Raw genomic sequence first — 19,386 nt, forward strand, 5'->3', positions numbered from 1 at the left:
GGCGAGCTCAGCCTCCTCCGCTGGCTCCGGGAGAGCCGGCAGTCCCGGAAACTGATCCTGCTGATCGTGTTCATCGCCTTGCTCCTGGACAACATGCTGCTGACGGTGGTCGGTAGGTAGAACGGGTTTGGGTTTTCTTTTCCCCCTTCCGATTTATGCCAGAAATAATCTCCGGTGACAGATGTATTCCCTGGCTGCACGATTAATGCGCTCGAACCAAAGGTTTTCAAGCACTGATTTTTTTTTTAATTTAAACATGAATGATATTCTAGGTATTGCAAACACACTGTCGTACGCATCAAAGCCTCACTTTATTTCTGTTAATTGCAGGATAAAGAATGGTATAAAAAGGTCTTCATAATTCCTTTTTTCTACTAAACACCACTAATACTTCACAGAACAACAGATAACAGTATTTTTAGCTCAGCATCTTTTTTTCTTCTGTGGTCATGCAACTGAAACAACAGGCTAGATAACATTGGAGATGCCTGTTTCCTTGTGATAGCTCCTCTTCCCCCCCCCCCCCCCTGGTTTAATAAAATAATCCAAGTTTTGATCAAAGTCGAAGATGCAACTTTTACTGGCTTCAGTGGCATAGTGTCAAGATTTAGGAATTTGCTTGAATAAAATGCTTGAACATTTTTCACTAGTAGTTTCAGAAGTCCTCATATTCAAGTGTTTACATAAATTTAAAGAAAAGTGTTCAGAGGAACTAGTGGTTCACGGATGCGCACACACACACACGAATGCTTCTCTCGGAAGCGAATGGGGCTGTGCAGAGCCGGCGCTCGGACGATGCTGCAGTGTCAGCTCCTGAACCAGGCTCCTGAATTTCTTGGGGAACTGCAGCTTAAAAGCTGTTGCCACAACGTGGACCTTAGCTAAATATATATATAGTTTTAGCAAGTCCATTTTGGATTTTTTTTGCAGGAATATACTTTCTTATAAAGTTACTAACATTTAATTTCTTGTTCAGTAATATGTATGCTAGAAGCCCTAGAAAGTATTACAGTTTGCAGACTTACTGAAAGTGGGCTTTTTTGGGAAGAGATGCAAGACAAGGAGGGGTGATTCCGTCACTAGTGTTAAACTGAATGAACCTGACATCTGTTTTTACAAATTCCAAAATGCTAATTTCTAAGGCACATATTAATACAATTAAATTGCAGCTAAGATCCTAATGCATGTGAAGAAGAACCCTTCTGGATGATCTTTTCAATGTAAATCTTTAAAAAATAATGAGATATGCAAACACCAACACATTAGTTCTGATTTCTTAATCTATATTAAGTGTTACGTTTTTTTCCTTCTTATGGCTGTTACTTGTCAATATTTTTGTGGTTTATTTTAGAAATGTGTTTATTACATTTTTTATATTTTGTTTTAATAACAGTTGCTTTTCTCACCTTTCATGTTTTCACAATCTAATGAATAGATTCATGCAGCCATGTGCAACAAAGAGACTCTTCAGACATGGGGTTTGATACTCTCATTTTGCTTTCTGAATGATGTCTGTATAGAAAAAACTTATATTTATGAAAACTGGCAAAAAATAAAGACTAATTTAAAAGAACTTCTTGTTTTAAACTGCACTGCTGAGTTACGGGTGTGTTTTTTTCCCATGAGCAAACTTCCATTTCAGTTCTGTGTTTCCACCATTCAAAATCCTTACTCATGTGCTCTGTAGGAAAGCCCTGTGTTTCCTAATCAGTGGCAAAGCAAACAAGAAAATGTGGTGATTCCATTTACAAATAACCTGATAGTAAGATGCCAATATATTCTATTTGTTTTTCCAGTGCCAATAATTCCCAGTTACCTTTACAGCATCAAACATGAGAAAAATGCCACAGAAATCCAGACTGCTAAGCCTAAGGTAGTCTCAACAACAACGGACAATTTTCAGAGCATCTTCTCCTACTACGACAATTCAACGATGGTTACTGGAAACGAGTCTGATAAGACAGGACCCAGAGAGTTGCATCATACTCAGACAGAACAAATGATAGTAAATGCAACTCCTTCCCCGTCTGACTGCCCTAAGGAAGATAAGGACCTGCTGAATGAAAATGTTCAAGTCGGCCTCTTGTTTGCTTCAAAAGCAACAGTGCAGCTCATCACCAACCCCTTCATAGGGCCGCTGACAAACAGGTATGTTATTTCTGCTACGTCACTCACGTAGGACATTATACTGATGCTTTAGTCCGGACTGGTATTTCAAACAAAGTATTTTTAATTCTTTTGTGGCCCTGGCTTACTGGCCTTCTCACTTTATCCAGAGGAATATTTTAGTGAAATACGTTTGGTGAACACTTCTAACCACCCACATCCTTTCCAAAGTAAATGGTAAGCTGCACGTGAGCCATCTGATACGTTCAGTGTCATACATTTTTCCTCCAGGTCCTGAGACCTCAGGTTTTTATAGAAACTTCTGCTGCAATGGTGTTGAAACATCTTCAATATGGTTATATGGGGCCAAAAGGCACTACAGCGTGGTGTTTATGAAGCGCTGTGAATTGATGATACATCTGTTACCACCTACATTAGGCAAACCTGATACTGAAACTGTAGGCAGGGTTCAGATCCCTCCCTTGCTCTCACAGGGATGCGCAGCTCTTGGTGCAATTGGGTGTTCATTGGTTTGGAGTCATCTGAGGTAAGAATCAGTGGGAAACTCGTGTGGACTTCAGTGAAAAATGAACGAGTGTCAAACGTTGCTGATGCCATGTTCATCGCTGAATTCAGTGGATCAGATTTCCATCGGTACATGACCTAGCCCAGCCTTCACACTGTTCTTTCTGAATTCTTGTACATCTGTGATGTCTTGAACAAAATATGTTTGAAAGGTACTTTACAGAAAATCTATCTGAGCCAAGATCAAGGGTATAAGCACCGATATCAATGACTTACAAACCACCCCCCCAAAATCTGAGCACTAATGATGTTTACATGGAGATTAAAAAGCATTTATAATTTCATTTCAGTTTTTTATGTTAATAATTTTATTTTATTGTTAGCATTTTGTGTAACAGTTCCCCACAGAAGCAGCTGCAGTCACTCCTCCTAAAGAGAATGTGAGATCAATCTCTGCAGGAAACTCCAAATTATATTTAGGCCGGTCACTAATTTTCATATTTCTTACTTAAGCTGCTTTTATAAAGAAGAATTTTTCCTTTCAGAAAATAAAGTGCAGCAGAAGTTTGTCCTTGTAAAACACATTTGTTTAAGCAGTCAACACCTATCGTATGTGACAATACCCAAAGCAACCACCACACTTTAAGGCTACATATTTTGGGGTTTGATGTCAAAACTACCTTTCTTAGGTTTTGTAGCTTATATATGTATATTGTCTGAGTGTTTAATTTCAGTCTGATAGAAGAGTATCCAGCTGCGGGCTAAGCAGCAGTTTGACTCATAGTGTTACGAATTCAGAACCTGTATTCAATCTGTGGACCTGATCTAAACACAAAAGCTTTAAATGAGGTAGACAGTTTCATTTCTCTCTCATTTTGCCTTATCTCCTACTGCGTACCACCTACACAGGTCTAAGTACACTACTGCAAAATTACTTTTCCACAAATATTGCTGCAAGTTGAAGAGGAAAACAGATTTTTGTTACCTTGATTTTCTGTATTGTTTTGTGAGGATATGACAGCTCATCCACAGGCAAAGTAGCATAGCATCAAATAATATTTTCTAACAGCTCTTTAGGTATTCTTCTAGATTTTCCTAAATGTCTAAATTATTGCCCCATTGATGGTTATTTTTCTCTGTTAATATCATCATTTCCACAACCTGCCAAATCAGGAGAAGGGCAATAGTAGGCTCCATGTTGTTGATGACTTTTGCAATAGCGCAATTACGTCATACTGTAGATACGAACTCTGCTCTTTCTTTGCCAGGAGAAAGGCAATAGTAGGCTCCATGTTGTTGATGAATCTACAGTTCATACTGTAGATACGAACTCTGCTCTTTCTTTGGTAGACATCTGCCTAAGTAAGGGGGTTCATGTCCCTGAGGATGCTTCTCTGTGTGCCTGTGCATCTCAGGAGCTCACGTTGCCTGTGCCAAGGCATGGGGTAACACCTCGCCCCTGGAGCCGGCTGCCAGGATGTGGGTGATACATCCTTAGGTTTGTCAGTGGGGCAGTGGATGTTCTTGTAGCACCTCCCTTTGCTGCTGTTAGGAGCAGGGCAGTAACACACCAGTGTGAACATTAGTGCCGTGAGCTGAGATTTCCTCCTGGAAACCTCCTACAGGTTTTTTTTTGTGCAGGGCTGAGCCTGTGATTGCAATGACAGGGGCAGGTTTGCACGCTCAGATGCCCAACAAGTGCAAGAATTAAAACCAAGGAGCACATCTTCCCAGTGCCCCGTGCGACAGACTCTTCTCTCATACAGCAGAAATGAGAGTCTTAGTGGCAAAGTGGCCCTAAATTAGATTTAAGGATCACTGGGTTTCTTTCGTGCATTATTTGTATCTTGGAACCAGTATCTGCCTTTCTTCTGAGAACTGTTTAGTGGGAAATATCAGTTAACACATTTATCGATTAACTGTAGAAGTCATTGGCAAAAAACCCCCTATAGCTGACATTTCCTAATAACAACGTATACAATCTGTTAAAACGCAGTGTGGAAACTGTGATTATTGCAAATGAAACAGAAAATATCTGAGTTATCATTATGAAGACTCTTCCTTGCCACTGATAAGCTGTTTAGTGGTAATTGTTGTTGCCGTTACTACTTTTGCAAAATTTCAGCAAAATATCACAGCTTAAGGAGAGTTGGTTGCTTCCTTCAAGATTAGTGTGCACAGTTTGTTACGATGCCCAGTAAGTTTCTTTTTCAAACAGGTAGCACACTGGGTTCATGGGGTTTATTTTTCAATCAAACATTGTTCAAGAGTGGTGTAGATTTTTAGTTGAGTACGGAGTTACTGGCTTTCAGTAGGCACTGGCTTTGAGTGCTTGAGTTTGTACAGGATGCAACAGGATGTCCTATTCATATGAGTCTGTGCCAATAATTTCTTTATTTTAATTTTTCTGGAAGTTTTGTAGGCTCTTTTTCACCTTTTTCTGTGGCTCAGATGCACGTGATGTTTTGCCTTGTAGTGAAATTGGTAAGAAACTATACGACTAGCACAGCACTTGATACAGGGCCCTCTGTGAGGGTGATGCACTGGCAAGGGGAGGCTGAAGGCTCTGCCTAATCCTTTCCAGTGAAGAAAATGGGCAAAACACTGCTGGGCTCCCTGTAACCAACTGATTTGCTCCCTTACTTTTCAGGCTCTTACTGAGCTCTGTGCATGAGGCTGCGAGCCCAGCTGTGCTAGCCCCACAGCCCGCTAGAGCCACTGAATGTCTCCTCTGCCACGTCTGATCTCGCCCTTTACTTATCAGTCTGAAAAACCACATGGTTTTAACCTTGTGCTTATCCATATTGGCCTCAAAAATCATTACAAAATGAACAGGTATTTTCATTATCATTTTTACACTGCCCTAAGAACAGCTTTGAATTTATTTGCGTGAGAGAGAGAGTGGCTAGGACCATGATATGTTCATGACCAAGACACCTGCAAAGAATGAGGCAGAGAAATAAATAGCATTTGGAACTACTTAGTTACAGTTCAGTTCCTACGTAAGCTTTCCCTTCAGATTTTGGCAGGTGATTGAAGTGACCAGCTCTGCAGGTTGGGCAAAGTCCCTCTGCCTACCCTGGGCATGGAGCATGGAGGTGGGGAGTGCATGGACCACACTCCTGTCCCTACTGACCCTGCATGTTCTTTCTTACCTTCACACACATTCAGCAGTTCATAACCTTGAGGACAATACTATTGCCATGCATCCTCCCCAGTCTTCACTGGCAGTGACGAAGACAGCCAGACTGCCACGCAGGACAGGCTTAACAAGGGGTGCTTCGAGTGGTACCAGTGTAGCTGTATAACAACAAGGTTGAAATCAGTGGATTTGCAGTGCTGTAATGGATGGATAATTAGGCTCTAATCATCCACAGCTGCTAACCTGGTCAGTGTAACCTTTATTTTACTGCTGCACAGGGCCCATCACTTGGTTGTCTTATTGTAGGGTAACCTTGTTAGTGGGTATAATCCGCTTCCAAACAGTCCTGCAATCTGGGGACAACGTGACTGAAACGGAGTATTTTAGGCGTTCTCCAGCAATGGCAGCCTTTCCTCTCCCTCCTTCAACTAATGACTCCAGCTTTTTCAGAGGTCAGAAATACTTGTAGGAAGCACTTCTAGCTGCAGGTAACCTTGGAGAAACATGCTGGACTCTGCTTCAGATTCTCTTGGAGGCTTTTGAAAGGAGTACCCGAGAAAATTACAGGCTTGAACATGGTAACAAGAAAAAAGAAGAGAGAAGACAGGTTGTAATATTCTTTTGTGATGCACACATGCAGAGGAACAAAATGTAGAGATAACTGTGATGGAGTATGCCATGTCACGGCTGAGAAGTAGGAACTGCATCCTCACAGGTTTCACATGGCAGGAACATGAATGGGCCAGGACCAAGGAACAGAATCACTGAACAGTTGGCTGTTACAGGTAGTGCTTCTCCTTTTTGCAATTATTTATGTTATAAAGTCTAATTGTTCAGCAAAATTCCAGTCTGTGTTCTCTAATATCTGTTGGACGGATCCGGGAATGCAGCTGCAGATTAGACATTTTTGGTAGCACAACTGCCAACTAATTAGCGCTGCTATTTCAGGAGGAGGCAGGGTTTGCTAAGATTATGCAGGAATGGACAATCTGCATATCTAACTAAATGTCAGCTGCATGTGGGTAAGACATCCCCTGAGCAACCACGACTTCTAGAGGTGCAGCAGTCTCAGGCAGGGGCAGCGCACCAGAATCGTGCATCTCCAAATCATGGGTGAAGCTTCAGGCAATTTTTAGCTTTCCAGAGGATTCTAATGACTTGTTTAATTCAGCACAAATGCATGTCCTGTGCTGACCCGTATATCTCTGCATTACCTTGTCTGATGGATCACTGGCAATGAAGACTTTGGCTGAAATGAGTAGCTGTGCCCACACAGAGTCTAGTTCTGAAATGATTAATTTTTGTCTGGAGGAAAAAGTATGTGTTGGACCTCTGTAGGTGTGACAAAGTGTCCTGGCCTGCTGGGTAGCAAGAGTAGGACCGAGTTCTGCTCCAGTTCTGCCCTCATCTCCCTCCGCGATGTATCGCTTCACACCTTGCTGTGACCCTGTTTGTCCAAGACAAAGAAAGAATAGTATCTGTGACTGCAAAAATTAAGAACAATGCTTGACTGGTATTTCACTGGGCATTAAAAGTGACTTCCAAATTACTTGTTTTCTTACAGCCTTCCACCACTAGAAACTGTCCAAGTGTAGGAAACCTGTTGGAAGAATTGAGGTCTGCTTTAGCTTGATAGAGTATCATTTAGAACTGGTATGATAGCCCTTCTCTTTATTAAACATTAACTCATTAATGTTTATGGAAGATCTCACAGCTCACGTCTCTGATCTAGTGATGGAAATGTGAATGTGGGAGCCAATTTGGATGGCAGTTGTCTTCATATACATAACTTAATTTTAATTCGGTGTACTTGCAGCAGAAGCTAATTGCTGTCTCATGGCCCCTGTGTCAAGTCTAAGAATTGCTTGATTTCTGTACTGAAATCAGACTTCTCCACAGTGTCCATCCTAGATACCTCTGGGATGGCCTTGACAAACACAACCCTACTTTACTTTGCAATGGAAGAAGGCGTAAGGACATTCAACTTTTGCTTTCATGCCACAGAGAAAGATGATATCACTCACCAACAGCAGTGGCCATACCTGCAGCAGTTTTTTGGGGGGGTTTGGGTTTTTTTTGGGGGGGGAGGGGGGTGTTACATGTACTTCTATCAGCGCTTTCTTTAATTGTAAAATTCAAAATCAAAGCAATTATTGTCAAACTCTCTGTGGCCTGTTCTACCTGAGCCCTCTGGGAAGGGAAGTGCCCACTTAATCTCTGAGGCAGGCAAGAAGTTGGTAACAGGTAATTTATTTCCTCATGTACATAGAAACATCAGTGGAGATTAGCACCCCATTGTGTAATACCTACTATACACACAGCAAGAGAAGAGGCAGGCTTAGAAAAATCATCCGCTGTAAATAAAGCAGACAAAACAAGGTAGTATTATTCTCTTACAGGCCAGGTATCAAGGTGCTGAGAGATTAAAATGATTACCATAAGGCCAGAGAGGAAATCTGTGATAGTGCCAGGGATTTAATTTGCTTTGGAGATACCAGTCCAGTTAAGAACCACACGAGTAACGAGTCTCTGCTGGATACTTGTAACATCCACTTACAAATTTCAACTGGAAGAATACTATGCTACATTTTTGTCATATTTTAATGTAGTGATGATATTTAAGGCAAAACTGTTCCTCACTAGAGATTTCTGTGGTGTGTAGAAATGTGCATGCTAACTTTCTTTCATTCACAAAACTCAAACAAATGTTACAATCAGACATATAATGAAGATCAAGCCCTGCACTTCAGAGAGTTTTCCATTATTTAAGGTCCTTAATTGTATAAAAATTATATTAACAAGAAACCCAAGCTCAGAATAATGATTCTGGTTTACCTATGTCGCAACTGCTATTACTAAAACTTAAAATGACCATTATAAACTCTTCCATTAATTGATTAATTTACTTCAGCCAATACTGCCCACATGAATGCCCAGTACTGTCAGATCATTGGAAGTCAAAGTCAATCTGTACTCCTTTGAAAACCATCATCCACTCTTGAAGAATTTGGCCATTCAATAATGTCTTTGCAAATACATTTGAGATGCGAAATCCTACAAAAAAGAAGCTGTGAATAAAGTGTGCTGAATAGAATATACAGACTGTCTTCAGAGCTACCTGGGTAGTGGGTTTGATCCTAGGGTAGGTTTTTAATGGCATGAAAAATAGTATGTTGTGAATTTTTTGTTGAAATTTCAGTTCTAGCTGCTCAAAAAATGTATTTGCTTTCCAGACAGAAAATTCTTTATTTTCTGGAAACTTGAAAATACTTACAGCAACCAGGCATTTCTACAGGCTGTTTAGAGTCCTAATGAATAAGTGGGCTGATGAAGAAAGCTTTGATCAGCTCCATTTTTGCTGCTAAACCCATGGAAACCAAAAATATTATCCTCAAGCTCTTTGGGACTCTTCCAGTGCTCCTGACTGAGGCAGAACTCCCAACAAAGCTGATGACAAATTTTTCCAGTAAAAGCGCTATTGGTTTGACTGTGTCTCATTATAATTGTTGTCTCATGAGGATGGAAAGAGATGAACATTGAAACACTACTGGGATATTTCAAAGTTCAGCATGCTCAGACAAAATCTTCCCTTTTCATATCCTTGGCAACCCCATGGAGGCCCAGAAGAGCTTTATTTGGAACAGTTATGGCAGAACGAGAACAGGGCAATCTGATTCTAATGAGAGAAGGATTTCTTTCAGGGATTTCAGATACAAAATCTGCTGTGCCAGATGAAAAGGCATTTGTAACACAGACAAATTTGATCATGTGATTCACAATAAATGGTTTGAAGCCTACCAAGGAACTACAGGTCATTTTTTTGTGGTGTGTGCTCTCATGTGAGTAAGCCTAACTCAAAATGTCCGTGAGGCAATCCCAGAAATGTGAATGTTCATTTTGTTTTCCAGAATAGGCTACCAGATTCCACTGTTTGCTGGCTTCTGCATCATGTTTGTGTCAACAATCAGTAAGTGTCTGCATCTTATTTGGTCTGGCCCAGAACTTTTAAATAAATGATCTATAATAATTATCACTAGGAATTCTTCTTGTTGATATAGAGGGACTGATTTCCAAAGAAAATTTAAGGGTGGCTGTTCCATGTGGATGGTGGTGCTGATGAGATTTGACAAATAAGCTCTTACGAACATGCTCTAAGGAATTCATCACCTTCCATCCCACCCTGACAGGTCTCTTCCTTAGCTGCATCTTTCTCTCAGGTTCTTGTAATATGAAATGGTGCTCCGACAGTTTTAAACAGATAGCCATAGGAGGGCTGTCAGCCACGAGGGCTATCTTGCAGGGTCCTTAACAACTAGCTATCGTAGGGGCTTATCAAAAGGATCATGAGGCTGCAGTGGCTCATGAGTAGACTATGAGTCAACAGTATCATAGCGTTGCTAAACATCACTGTGGGATGTGCAAACAGGAGCATAGCCTGCAAGTCAGCTGAGATAATTTGCTCTAAATGGCACTGATAAGGCCTCAGCTGGTGTTTTATGTTCGGTTTTGGCATGGCACTGAAAGTTGTGGCCCAGATGGAAAGAGTACAGAGGAGAATATCAAGGATCATTAGAAGCCTGTGAGGAATGGTGAAAGAACCAGGTTTGCCTCAGAAGGCAGTTGTAAGGTGTATCGGAGTCTGTGACAAAAAGGAAGGGAACAAACAGTTTTCCATGTCCACTGTACATAAGAGAAGGAATAATGAGCTTAACACTGTATCATCAAGGGGACTGAAGTGCTGGAGAAGATTACCTGGTCTTAGAGTCACTGATAACTCTGCATTTTAGGAACACATTAGACAAATTTTGGTTGGGACGGAGATAAGAGTAGTGAGCCTAATTCATGGCAGAGGGGAGTACTACTGATGCACTGACATCCTTCTTTCCTTTATTTTTCTTGATTTTTTTGTCCACGAGGGTAGGGATTTTTGTAAGACCTGGTGAAAATCCTGAGAGGCACAGTGCAGCAGGACGGGTGGGATTGCACGTGGATCTCAGGTTCAGCTGGTGCATAACAGCTTCCCCCAGCTATAACCTGTCTGGCAAAATTCCTTAGGTGGCCAACAGATAGGAGCTGAAAAACATTTTTAAAAACTCACTGTAGATTTATTGACACCGACCATGACACAGGCTCTACAAGCAGAGCTGTGCTTGGGTTTCTGGGACACTCCTACTTTCCAGTGTTGTGGATGGGGAATTTAGCTGGGCTGATCAGTGCAGCATCCAGGGGCTCTGTACCAAAAGGCAGAGTGGAGCTGGGGTAAAATCTCTTGGGGAGAGAGAGGCACCTCCCCTGGTCCAGTGTCTCTGGTGGGCTGCTGTTGGGAGGAATCCTACAGCCCCAGGTGGAGCTGCCTTCCCTGCACCTTCAGCCAGCTGTGCTGCACAACGCCTATTGCAGGGCTGGCAACACCGGGGTAAAACCTCTCTCCACCCATTTGCTTACTGGAGGAAACATTGGTGCATGCATTGCATGTGGGTGCGCGTGTGTTAAATCCCACTTTCCGTGGGAAAACGCCTGGAGCTTCAGACCGGGCGGCCTGAAATGAAGCAGCGTGGGGAGGCAAGGCTGGAAAGAGGTCTTATTACTCCTTCTGTGTGCTGCTGAATCAGAGCAGGATGTAATCAAATCCTAAGTAATTAGTTAAAACTGCTTGTGCGCTTGCATTCGGTGTTACCAGGAGGCTTAGACACCTGGGAGCAATTCAACACTGACACATCTAAATGCAATAAGGGGAAGTAATGCAGTTAGCATTGAAAGTGGCACAAGTTGCTGTAAACACTTGACTAAATTGCGTGAAGTTTTTGCGATTGTTTCAAGAAATCTAACTTTTTAACCTAGTTAGGGTTAACCTAATTTTAAAAATTTACCTCTGTTTTTTCTGTAGTGTTTGCCTTCTCAGGAAGCTACACATTACTGTTTATTGCCAGGTCCCTTCAAGGAGTGGGTTCCTCTTGCTCTTCTGTGGCAGGTAAGAGAAGAGATGATAGAGTAAAATACGGATCACTGACTCTGTCATTTTTAGTAGCTTCCTAAACTGTATTTTGTCTGTAGTTTCAGTAATTAATACAAAAAATATTAAATTAAATCAATTTCACTTTTTTTTTTTCCTGTCCCTTTCGTATAAAGTAGCTCAAAAGCAAATGTCTTTTCAGACTTCCTTGGTATTTGGGTTGCGGTACGGCAGAGCACTAAATGAACTGCACTCTCTCTGGGATTTCTCCATGTGCCTCTTCAACATTTTAAATTCATTTTTAGCCATTTTAAAGGTCATCAGGAACTTATGTTGGGACTTATTATATTAGGGATAGCAGCTCTGTCTGCTCTGAAATTTCTGTTATAAAATGTTGTTTTCAGGGACTTACCATGCTGTCTGCCACTTTGGGCTCAGGTTGCCTGTACCAGATTTCCAGTACAAGGTTATAAGTTTTAAATGAATAGGTGAAATAGAGTATGGGGGTTTTAATCTCAAATTGTTCAACCATTCCTGAGACCGAGAGTGGAGAAAATATGATTCGTTAATGCTAGAACATTTCACAATCTTTCCTCTGAAAAATTTCCTGTGATGGCAGCAGAAATATAAATTTGGCTTGGGAGGGGAGGTGAAGAGAGCTTTTTGTCAAGAATGTGTCTTTTGGCTTCCTCAGGAAAATTCCCCCTTCCAAGTTGGGCTAGTCTATAAGCAGGGGTCACATACACTCCATAGAAACTTAACAAGAATTTGGCAGCTGGATTCCTCCTGGGTTCCATTTGCAGCAATTTTGCTCCAGCCCATATCTGGGCAGAGCTGCTTGGGGAAGCTGGGGAGGTGCAACTCCCCAGACTGAGCTTTTCAACAAGGAGCAAGAAGCACCTTATGCTTCAGATGGTTTTGAAGCTGTGCAACAAGCACTATAGTAAAGCAGAGAGATTTAAGTCTGGATGAGTAGTGGGAAGAGTGGGGATGTGGATAGGGAGCAGGCTGGGATGAGGAGCCAGGGATGGGGAAGGCAAAGAGAAGCAGGGGGGGAAGTAACAAGAAAATCCATCTTTCTTCTTTGTACAAGATAAGGTTACAAATCAAGATTTCCAAAGGGAAATTCATGCCAGAATCAAAAATATTGTTCAGCTTTACCTCAGTCCCTGTGCAAGCGTGTACTTTGAGATACAGTTCTTAGGTGGCCACATGACTTTTTTTCACAGACGATCTGCAAAATAGAGCAGAAAGGCCAAGAGACCATCTAGTCCACCCCCTTCCTGAAGGCAGAATCAGCTTTGTATCTGTCATTCCTCATGCATACTTGACAGGAGTGTTCTCGGAAGCCTCCAGAAATGCCTTCAGCATCTAGCTTTGTGTTTAACTACCTTTACTGTGAGGAAGTTTTTTTCTGTCATCTCATTGAATGCCTCCATACTGTCATGTAAACCCATTTCTGCTTCCCAGACTTGAGAGAACAGTTGCTTTTCTTTATCTTTGTGGCTCTCTCTCATACTGCAAGACTATTATCACATCTCACATTGGTTTTCTCCACTCTGGTTTTAAATTGAAAGTCCTGCAGTTGTCCCTGCCAAATGTTTTTGTAAGCCTTTGCTCACCCTCATTGCTCCTCTCTGGATGGTCTCCAGTCACCCCCACTGTTCCTCCTGTGCCGCACCAGGACCAGACCCAGCCCTCAGAAGAAGCTCTGACTCCTTACGAGGGCCAATGGCAGTGAGAGTCACTTCACGTATCTCACAGGCGAAGGAAGTTTTCTGTAGTCTTGCTGCCAATCAGCCATTTAACCCCCCTGCATTTGTGCCTGTAATTATTCCTACCTAAGTGTAAAACATTGTGATATCTTCTTTGTATTGCCTCCTTTTTTTTTTTTTTCCCCCCAGAATATTTCCCCAAATCTCACAGGTTCATTGTGAATTCTGATATCGTTCTCTAACTTGCTCTTCCACTGTTCATGCGAACAATTTGATGTCATCCACAACTTTCAATAAGCATGTTAATCCACATCGGACCTCTGCTCTTTTGATGCACATGATGGATGGTATTCACTTAATGATCAATCACGCAATATTTTGGTTTCTTTTTCTGTGTAGCTGTGGACCTTATTTACTGAGTCCTACTTAAACCTTGATTTGAAAACAGAATTATTGATCTCTGTGAGGACTCTTCTGCAGCATTTACATCTACAGTGTCCAAGTGCTTCACAGAAATACAAATTCATTAGGCTTCATGTTTTCTTTTGTGAAATGAAGGTTCATCATCAAATGCAGAAGTGAGGCATGTGAAGATAAGGTCAAAAGAATCCTTTAATTTTGGATGCTGAACTTGAAATGCTCATTTTTAAAGTAATCAGCTCTGCATAATAGCGTAATGCCTCATGCCCAGAGCACAGCTGGCACGGACCACAGTTACAGCTGTGAGTGGTGACCAGGCCTTTGGGTCAAGCGCTCAGAGTCTAAATAACAGACAGTGAATACTTGTCAAAAGCCTTGTTTCTGCTAGTTGAAAAGCATCATCTAAAAGCTCTGTGACAAAGACAGGGACAAAGAACCTAGCAAACCAGGGCATCATTACATTACCTGAGTAATACTGTACAATATAAGATGGTCTTGGAGACCATTTACATGGCCAAACCCCCTTTTGCTTCAAATTGGATTTTATGGGGAAGGAATATACATATTTGAATTTATATATATAAACACACACAGATACTTGCTGTCATCCCTGTATAATGTTTAGTATGGCTGAGAAATGATGAGCATAAACTGTAGTACACAGAAGCCTAATTTTGTGTTGTGCTTTTTTCTTTTTTTTTTTTTTTTTTTTTTTTCCATCTTAGGGATGGGCATGCTCGCCAGTGTATATACCGATGATGAAGAGAGAGGCAACGCAATGGGAATTGCCCTAGGAGGCCTTGCTATGGGAGTATTAGGTCAGTAAGTTGGAGGCCCTGCTGGCAAGAGAAACCACCCCCAGCCTTCCCAAAGCACATACTTGTGATCTATGAGAGCAGCAGAAGAGTCTCATAACGTGTAATGTTATTGTGCCATCTCCAAATTAGATTCATGGTGCATGTTAAGAATAGTTTTTCCCACAGCAGCACATTTTTAATGTGGATACATATGTCAGGCAATAGTCTCTGAGATGTTTGGGTTTTGTTTACATGGAAGAGTATTTGGGGGAGTGAAGACTATGGTTATCGTCATGATCAGTGTGAGGATTGTGAGGATTTTTAAAGTGAGCTTTTTGGTCACCAAGTGCCAATAGTAGGATGCCCAAACGCTTGCAGCGGGTGTTTGTTTGGAGTCAGAGACGTGGCTTCCCAACTGTGTCCTGTCTTTCTCCCTGGCAGTGGGCCCACCTTTTGGGAGCGTCATGTACGAGTTCGTGGGGAAGAGTTCTCCTTTCCTGGTGCTGGCAGCACTGGCTCTGTTAGATGGAGGTGAGTAAACACGAGGACTCGATACCACCATGTAGCACATCCCTTTCATATCACTACCATCTAACCCCCTTCTTGAAGAAATGTTACAGTATTGATTTCTTTTTTTCAGCTGTTCAGTTATTTGTCCTGCAGCCATCCAGAGTACAGGCAGAAGTAAGTATTAAGGTAAAACACTCTAGGTCATGGATGACACTTTGCCTTTCCTAATCCCAAGCTTTTCCTTCATAGAGCCAGAAGGGGACACCGTTACTGACGCTTCTGAAGGACCCGTATATCATTATTGCAGCAGGTACCAGACCCTTTTGGGTTTTTTGTCTTTAAACCAACCACTGGTGTTATACCTGGCATCCTGGAATGCCTCGGGCTGAGCTGGCTTTACAATATTGTCATTTGCTGGTTTCATTTACATGGAGCTCAAAGAAAAAAAATAATCGGTTGGTTATACAGGATGAATATACCAGCGGAAATATAATAGGTAGAAAGTTTGAAATGCAGGTGTCTTTCCAGCTGAGAGGACACTAGTGACTTCCAGTTGCTTGCTGAGGCAATGAATTGCTGCACTGCACTGAGATGTGGCCATGAAACTTTCTATGAGGCAAGTGAATGGGGCCATGGCTTTCAGAGGGAGGGATCGCCAGCACATCACAGGCAGGGGTAGGGAACAACACTGAAATTGGTTTGAAGGAGTAGTGAGTTTGGTCCCTAGATCATGGATTGTATTTCAGAAAAGGTCTGGGGTGAATGGTGTTTGGTATTGCATGTATCGTTTGCCTAATGAGTGTTTCTGTCTAAAGGCAAGTTGGCCTTTTTGCATTGCATTTAGTTGAATTTTGTTGAATGTTTATTCTGAAATCTGTAATTAAGCCTGGCCTTTCTTAATGTTCATAAAATATCTGAAAAGAGTCATAACTTTCACAGGTTTGTGGTTTTTTTTCCTTAAACCTAACCTGCTTGTCCAAGAAAGCAAACCCGCAAAATGCCTGGAAGAATTGCTGTTTCTTGGTAGTCTTAGGGAATGACCATTACTCCAACTCTTTGGCTAGACACTTGGTCAAGCTGTGACTAAAGTTATAGAAACACTTTTGCTTAAGAAATTCTTGGAGCCTTAAAAGACTTTTTCACAGAATAAAAGTATTTGAGAGAAAAGAGTAGCAAAGGCAGTACCTGGCATAAGAGATCAGATTTATCATTCAAGTCAGTACCTTGTCTCTTAGTGCTCAAAGGAGGTGCTGCAAGGTGAGGTACATCTAGCATATAAAGTAGGTTTCTGGAGAATAATGTAATCCCCGCCAAGGTCTCATCTGTGACAGAACTTGGTTTAAACCACAAAATATGACCAGGGCACTGATTTCAAGGAGCACTTTGCTTGACTAAGACTTAGCTGCTCATGTCAAACTAGTCTTAGCCAAGGAAGAGAAAAGGTACCAAAGACCATGGATCCCACTATTTTGACCGTGTCCCATGTCTGCTAAGAGCAGAGATGGACTCTGTTCCTATTTTCTAACACATTAGCATGGCATTTAATTTCTGCAGCTATTCCTTTCTCTGAAGCTGTTTCAGCTGACGTTTCGGTGCTCTGTGAAGCAGGGCTGCACAAACGTCTCAGGGCAGCAAAGCAGTGAAAAGATTCAGGGCTGGGTAGCCTGGAATTGGGTCAGTGTGTGTCAGAGAGAATTTACCTTTGCTGCCCTGGCTCTTTTTGCCTCTTGCTTCCCTGCACATGCCTGCAGGCACTGCTGGTGGCTCCTGTTTCCCCTTCCCATCTTTGATCCACAGTGGCTGGGCATGACCAGAGGAAGGGAAAGGAAGGATGTACAGAGGGGTAGAAACATGGAAACGCTCTCTGCTCTGATCCCTCCTGCTCTCCCCAGCTGCTCTGGATGACCTGACCCCCTCCTACCAGGCATCAGTGCCCAGAATCTGAGAAAGTCCCCATGGTGGGTTACCAGCAGGGTTGGGTACAGCACCCAGGGTCCCTGCCTCCCAGGACAGAGACTGCCCAGTGTTTTGGCAGTACGGAGGATGCTGATGTTTTCTAACCTCAGCCTCTTCTCCCCCTGCTTTATTTCCCTTGAAGACCAAATTTGGTTTTTTTCAGAGCTGAATGCCAAATACCAACTATAAATTCATCCTTTTATCTGGCCTACCGGTGCACATCAATCCAAATGGGGATTTCTTGATGCACTAGGAATACACAGTCTAAATGTTAATCACTTCAGTTTGGAAGTTGTTGCTTTTTACAGTGAGAAGGGTCTGAAAGTTTCATTTGCTCTCCCTTACCCCAAGGAGTTTGGTGTTTTCCTTGCTCTGTTTTCTAAGATGGGAACTTCTGATCCTGATATTGATGGGGAAGCGGTTGGTTGGGATGGCAGCATTAGCTCCATGCTCCGACACCTTTAGGCAATCAGTCAGGGTGTCATGCAACATTTCTCCATATCTAAGCCAGGATAAAGTGACTTCTGCTTCACAAGGATGCTGTAAATGTCTCGCGCTGTGTATGATGTTCAGATACAATGATTAGAGAGGAGAAGGTTAAAAGTCCCTTTGGGTTTGCACTGCTCAGGGAGATTAGAGGTTTTGAATGGCTTTTAAGCCAGGTAATGACCTCATTAAAAAACTGACTGTGTCTCTAGTGGGCTGACTTGTTAACCACAAGAAAAGCCAGGGCCATTTTAGGCACGCTGCAAATGGACTAACAGTTTAAGTGTTTCTTGTGCTGTCGATATAGGTACACTAATTTCATGGTATAAATGCAGATTTGATCTCCTGAGCATATGTCATACACTTGAGTTATGACTTTGTATTCTCAAAGTACAAGCACCTTCTGACCAGTTTGGCTTCTGTATAGCACAATACTGCCTATGAGTTAAAAAAGTTGACAGCCAGAACAGCCAGGAGGCCAGTGCTCTTATTTGCCCGCTGTGCATCGCAGTCCCTCCAGCCAGCCCGGCTGCCTGGAGGAATAGCTGTGGCAGGATGCGCCATGGGCGTTCGTGCTGACCAGCTGCTCACCAGTCCTGGTGGGGAGGTCACAAAGATGTGGGCATCAGAGAGGCAGGACCAGGTGATACGGCAAGCTCAGGTGCAAATCTGTGCAGGACAAAGGAAATGTGAGCAAACAGAGACTCTGCTCCCTATGCGGATTGTGTCAGAGGCAATGCTTCGAAGTCAGTGCCATCAGTACTCGCTGACCCAGGCAAAAGAAATATTGCTGATGCTTTTGTCACTGCTGGTAGGAGCTCAGAGAATGAAGTCAATGTCATTCTCACAGCCAGACCTCACTGACAGGGATTAAGGAAATGTTAGGTGCTACTGGCTGACAAAAGCTGCATTGACAGACAAGTTAGTTTAAACTATCAGATCCAAAAAACAGAGTTCAGGCAGATATCATCATGAGCACGTGGGTTCTTGAGAAAGCGTGCAGCAGCTTTTCACTGGGTACCTGCTTTTTCACAGTGTCTCTGGCACTCTGCCAAAAGCTGAGCGGGTCCTTAGCTGTGGATCCAGATGGAAGGTTGCAATTTCACGCCTTCTGGACAATGGAGGATGTTTAATCTAACTTAAACAAGAAACAACGTAGGATTTATGTCTTTGAGACATGGCCCTCTAAAGAGAGGCAAGGTCCATGCAAGATGGAGGAAAAAAATATTTTATCTTCTTTTGGGGAAGCTTTGCTAAGGTAGCACAGTCTTTACTGGACTTTGCCCTGAGTTTGCAGAGTGCCACCTCAGGCTCTCAATTGTCTCTTGGGTACATCCCAAAGATCTGAAGCACCTTTGTCACCAGGTACCCAAGTATTTTAGTAAGCTCTGGTGGTGCTTCCTGACCTAACAAGAAGTAGATGCAACACGCACATGCATGCACTCCTGTTTCTCATTTATTTGTGAAGTTTGTTACGAGTAGAATAAGACCTTTGCTATTTAAGCCATCTCTGTTAGAATGGCCCCGCTTCTGCTCTTTGTGTGGCCTGAAATGTCTTTCCAGCATCAAGGAAGCCGCTTGAGCAAGGCTGATTTTGGCTCAGGAGAGGGCAGCCCCAAGGGGTTCAACTGGGGCTCCTTACAGACACCACAAGCTAGCGGGAGCTTGCAGCAGAGTGGAAAGTTAGCTTCAGATGTAAGCTTTCGTCTTCAGGGGAAAGCAGTGCTGAACTGTTGCTCCTTGCCCCGGGAAGGGAGTGAGCCAGCTAGCTTGCAA

The 19,386-nt window shown here is 42.5% G+C and overlaps 1 protein-coding gene across 1 annotated transcript in view; it reads left to right on the forward strand.

Annotated features, from left to right (window-relative positions):
* Positions 1-12: 12 nt before the first annotated feature.
* Positions 13-19,386, forward strand: part of SLC18A2 (solute carrier family 18 member A2) — a 35,199-nt gene continuing 15,825 nt past the window's right edge. Inside the window, exons 1-8 of the mRNA XM_035896878.1 lie at positions 13-112; positions 1,797-2,148; positions 9,682-9,740; positions 11,661-11,744; positions 14,587-14,679; positions 15,100-15,189; positions 15,299-15,342; positions 15,418-15,478. Of these exons, the coding sequence (XP_035752771.1) occupies positions 94-112; positions 1,797-2,148; positions 9,682-9,740; positions 11,661-11,744; positions 14,587-14,679; positions 15,100-15,189; positions 15,299-15,342; positions 15,418-15,478 (802 nt within the window). The 5' untranslated portion in view covers positions 13-93. The remainder of the gene's footprint in view (positions 113-1,796; positions 2,149-9,681; positions 9,741-11,660; positions 11,745-14,586; positions 14,680-15,099; positions 15,190-15,298; positions 15,343-15,417; positions 15,479-19,386) is intronic.

Source organism: Egretta garzetta, unplaced genomic scaffold (genome assembly GCF_000687185.1).
Source record: "Egretta garzetta isolate BGI_Z169 unplaced genomic scaffold, ASM68718v1 scaffold486, whole genome shotgun sequence".
Lineage (NCBI taxonomy): Eukaryota > Metazoa > Chordata > Aves > Pelecaniformes > Ardeidae > Egretta > Egretta garzetta.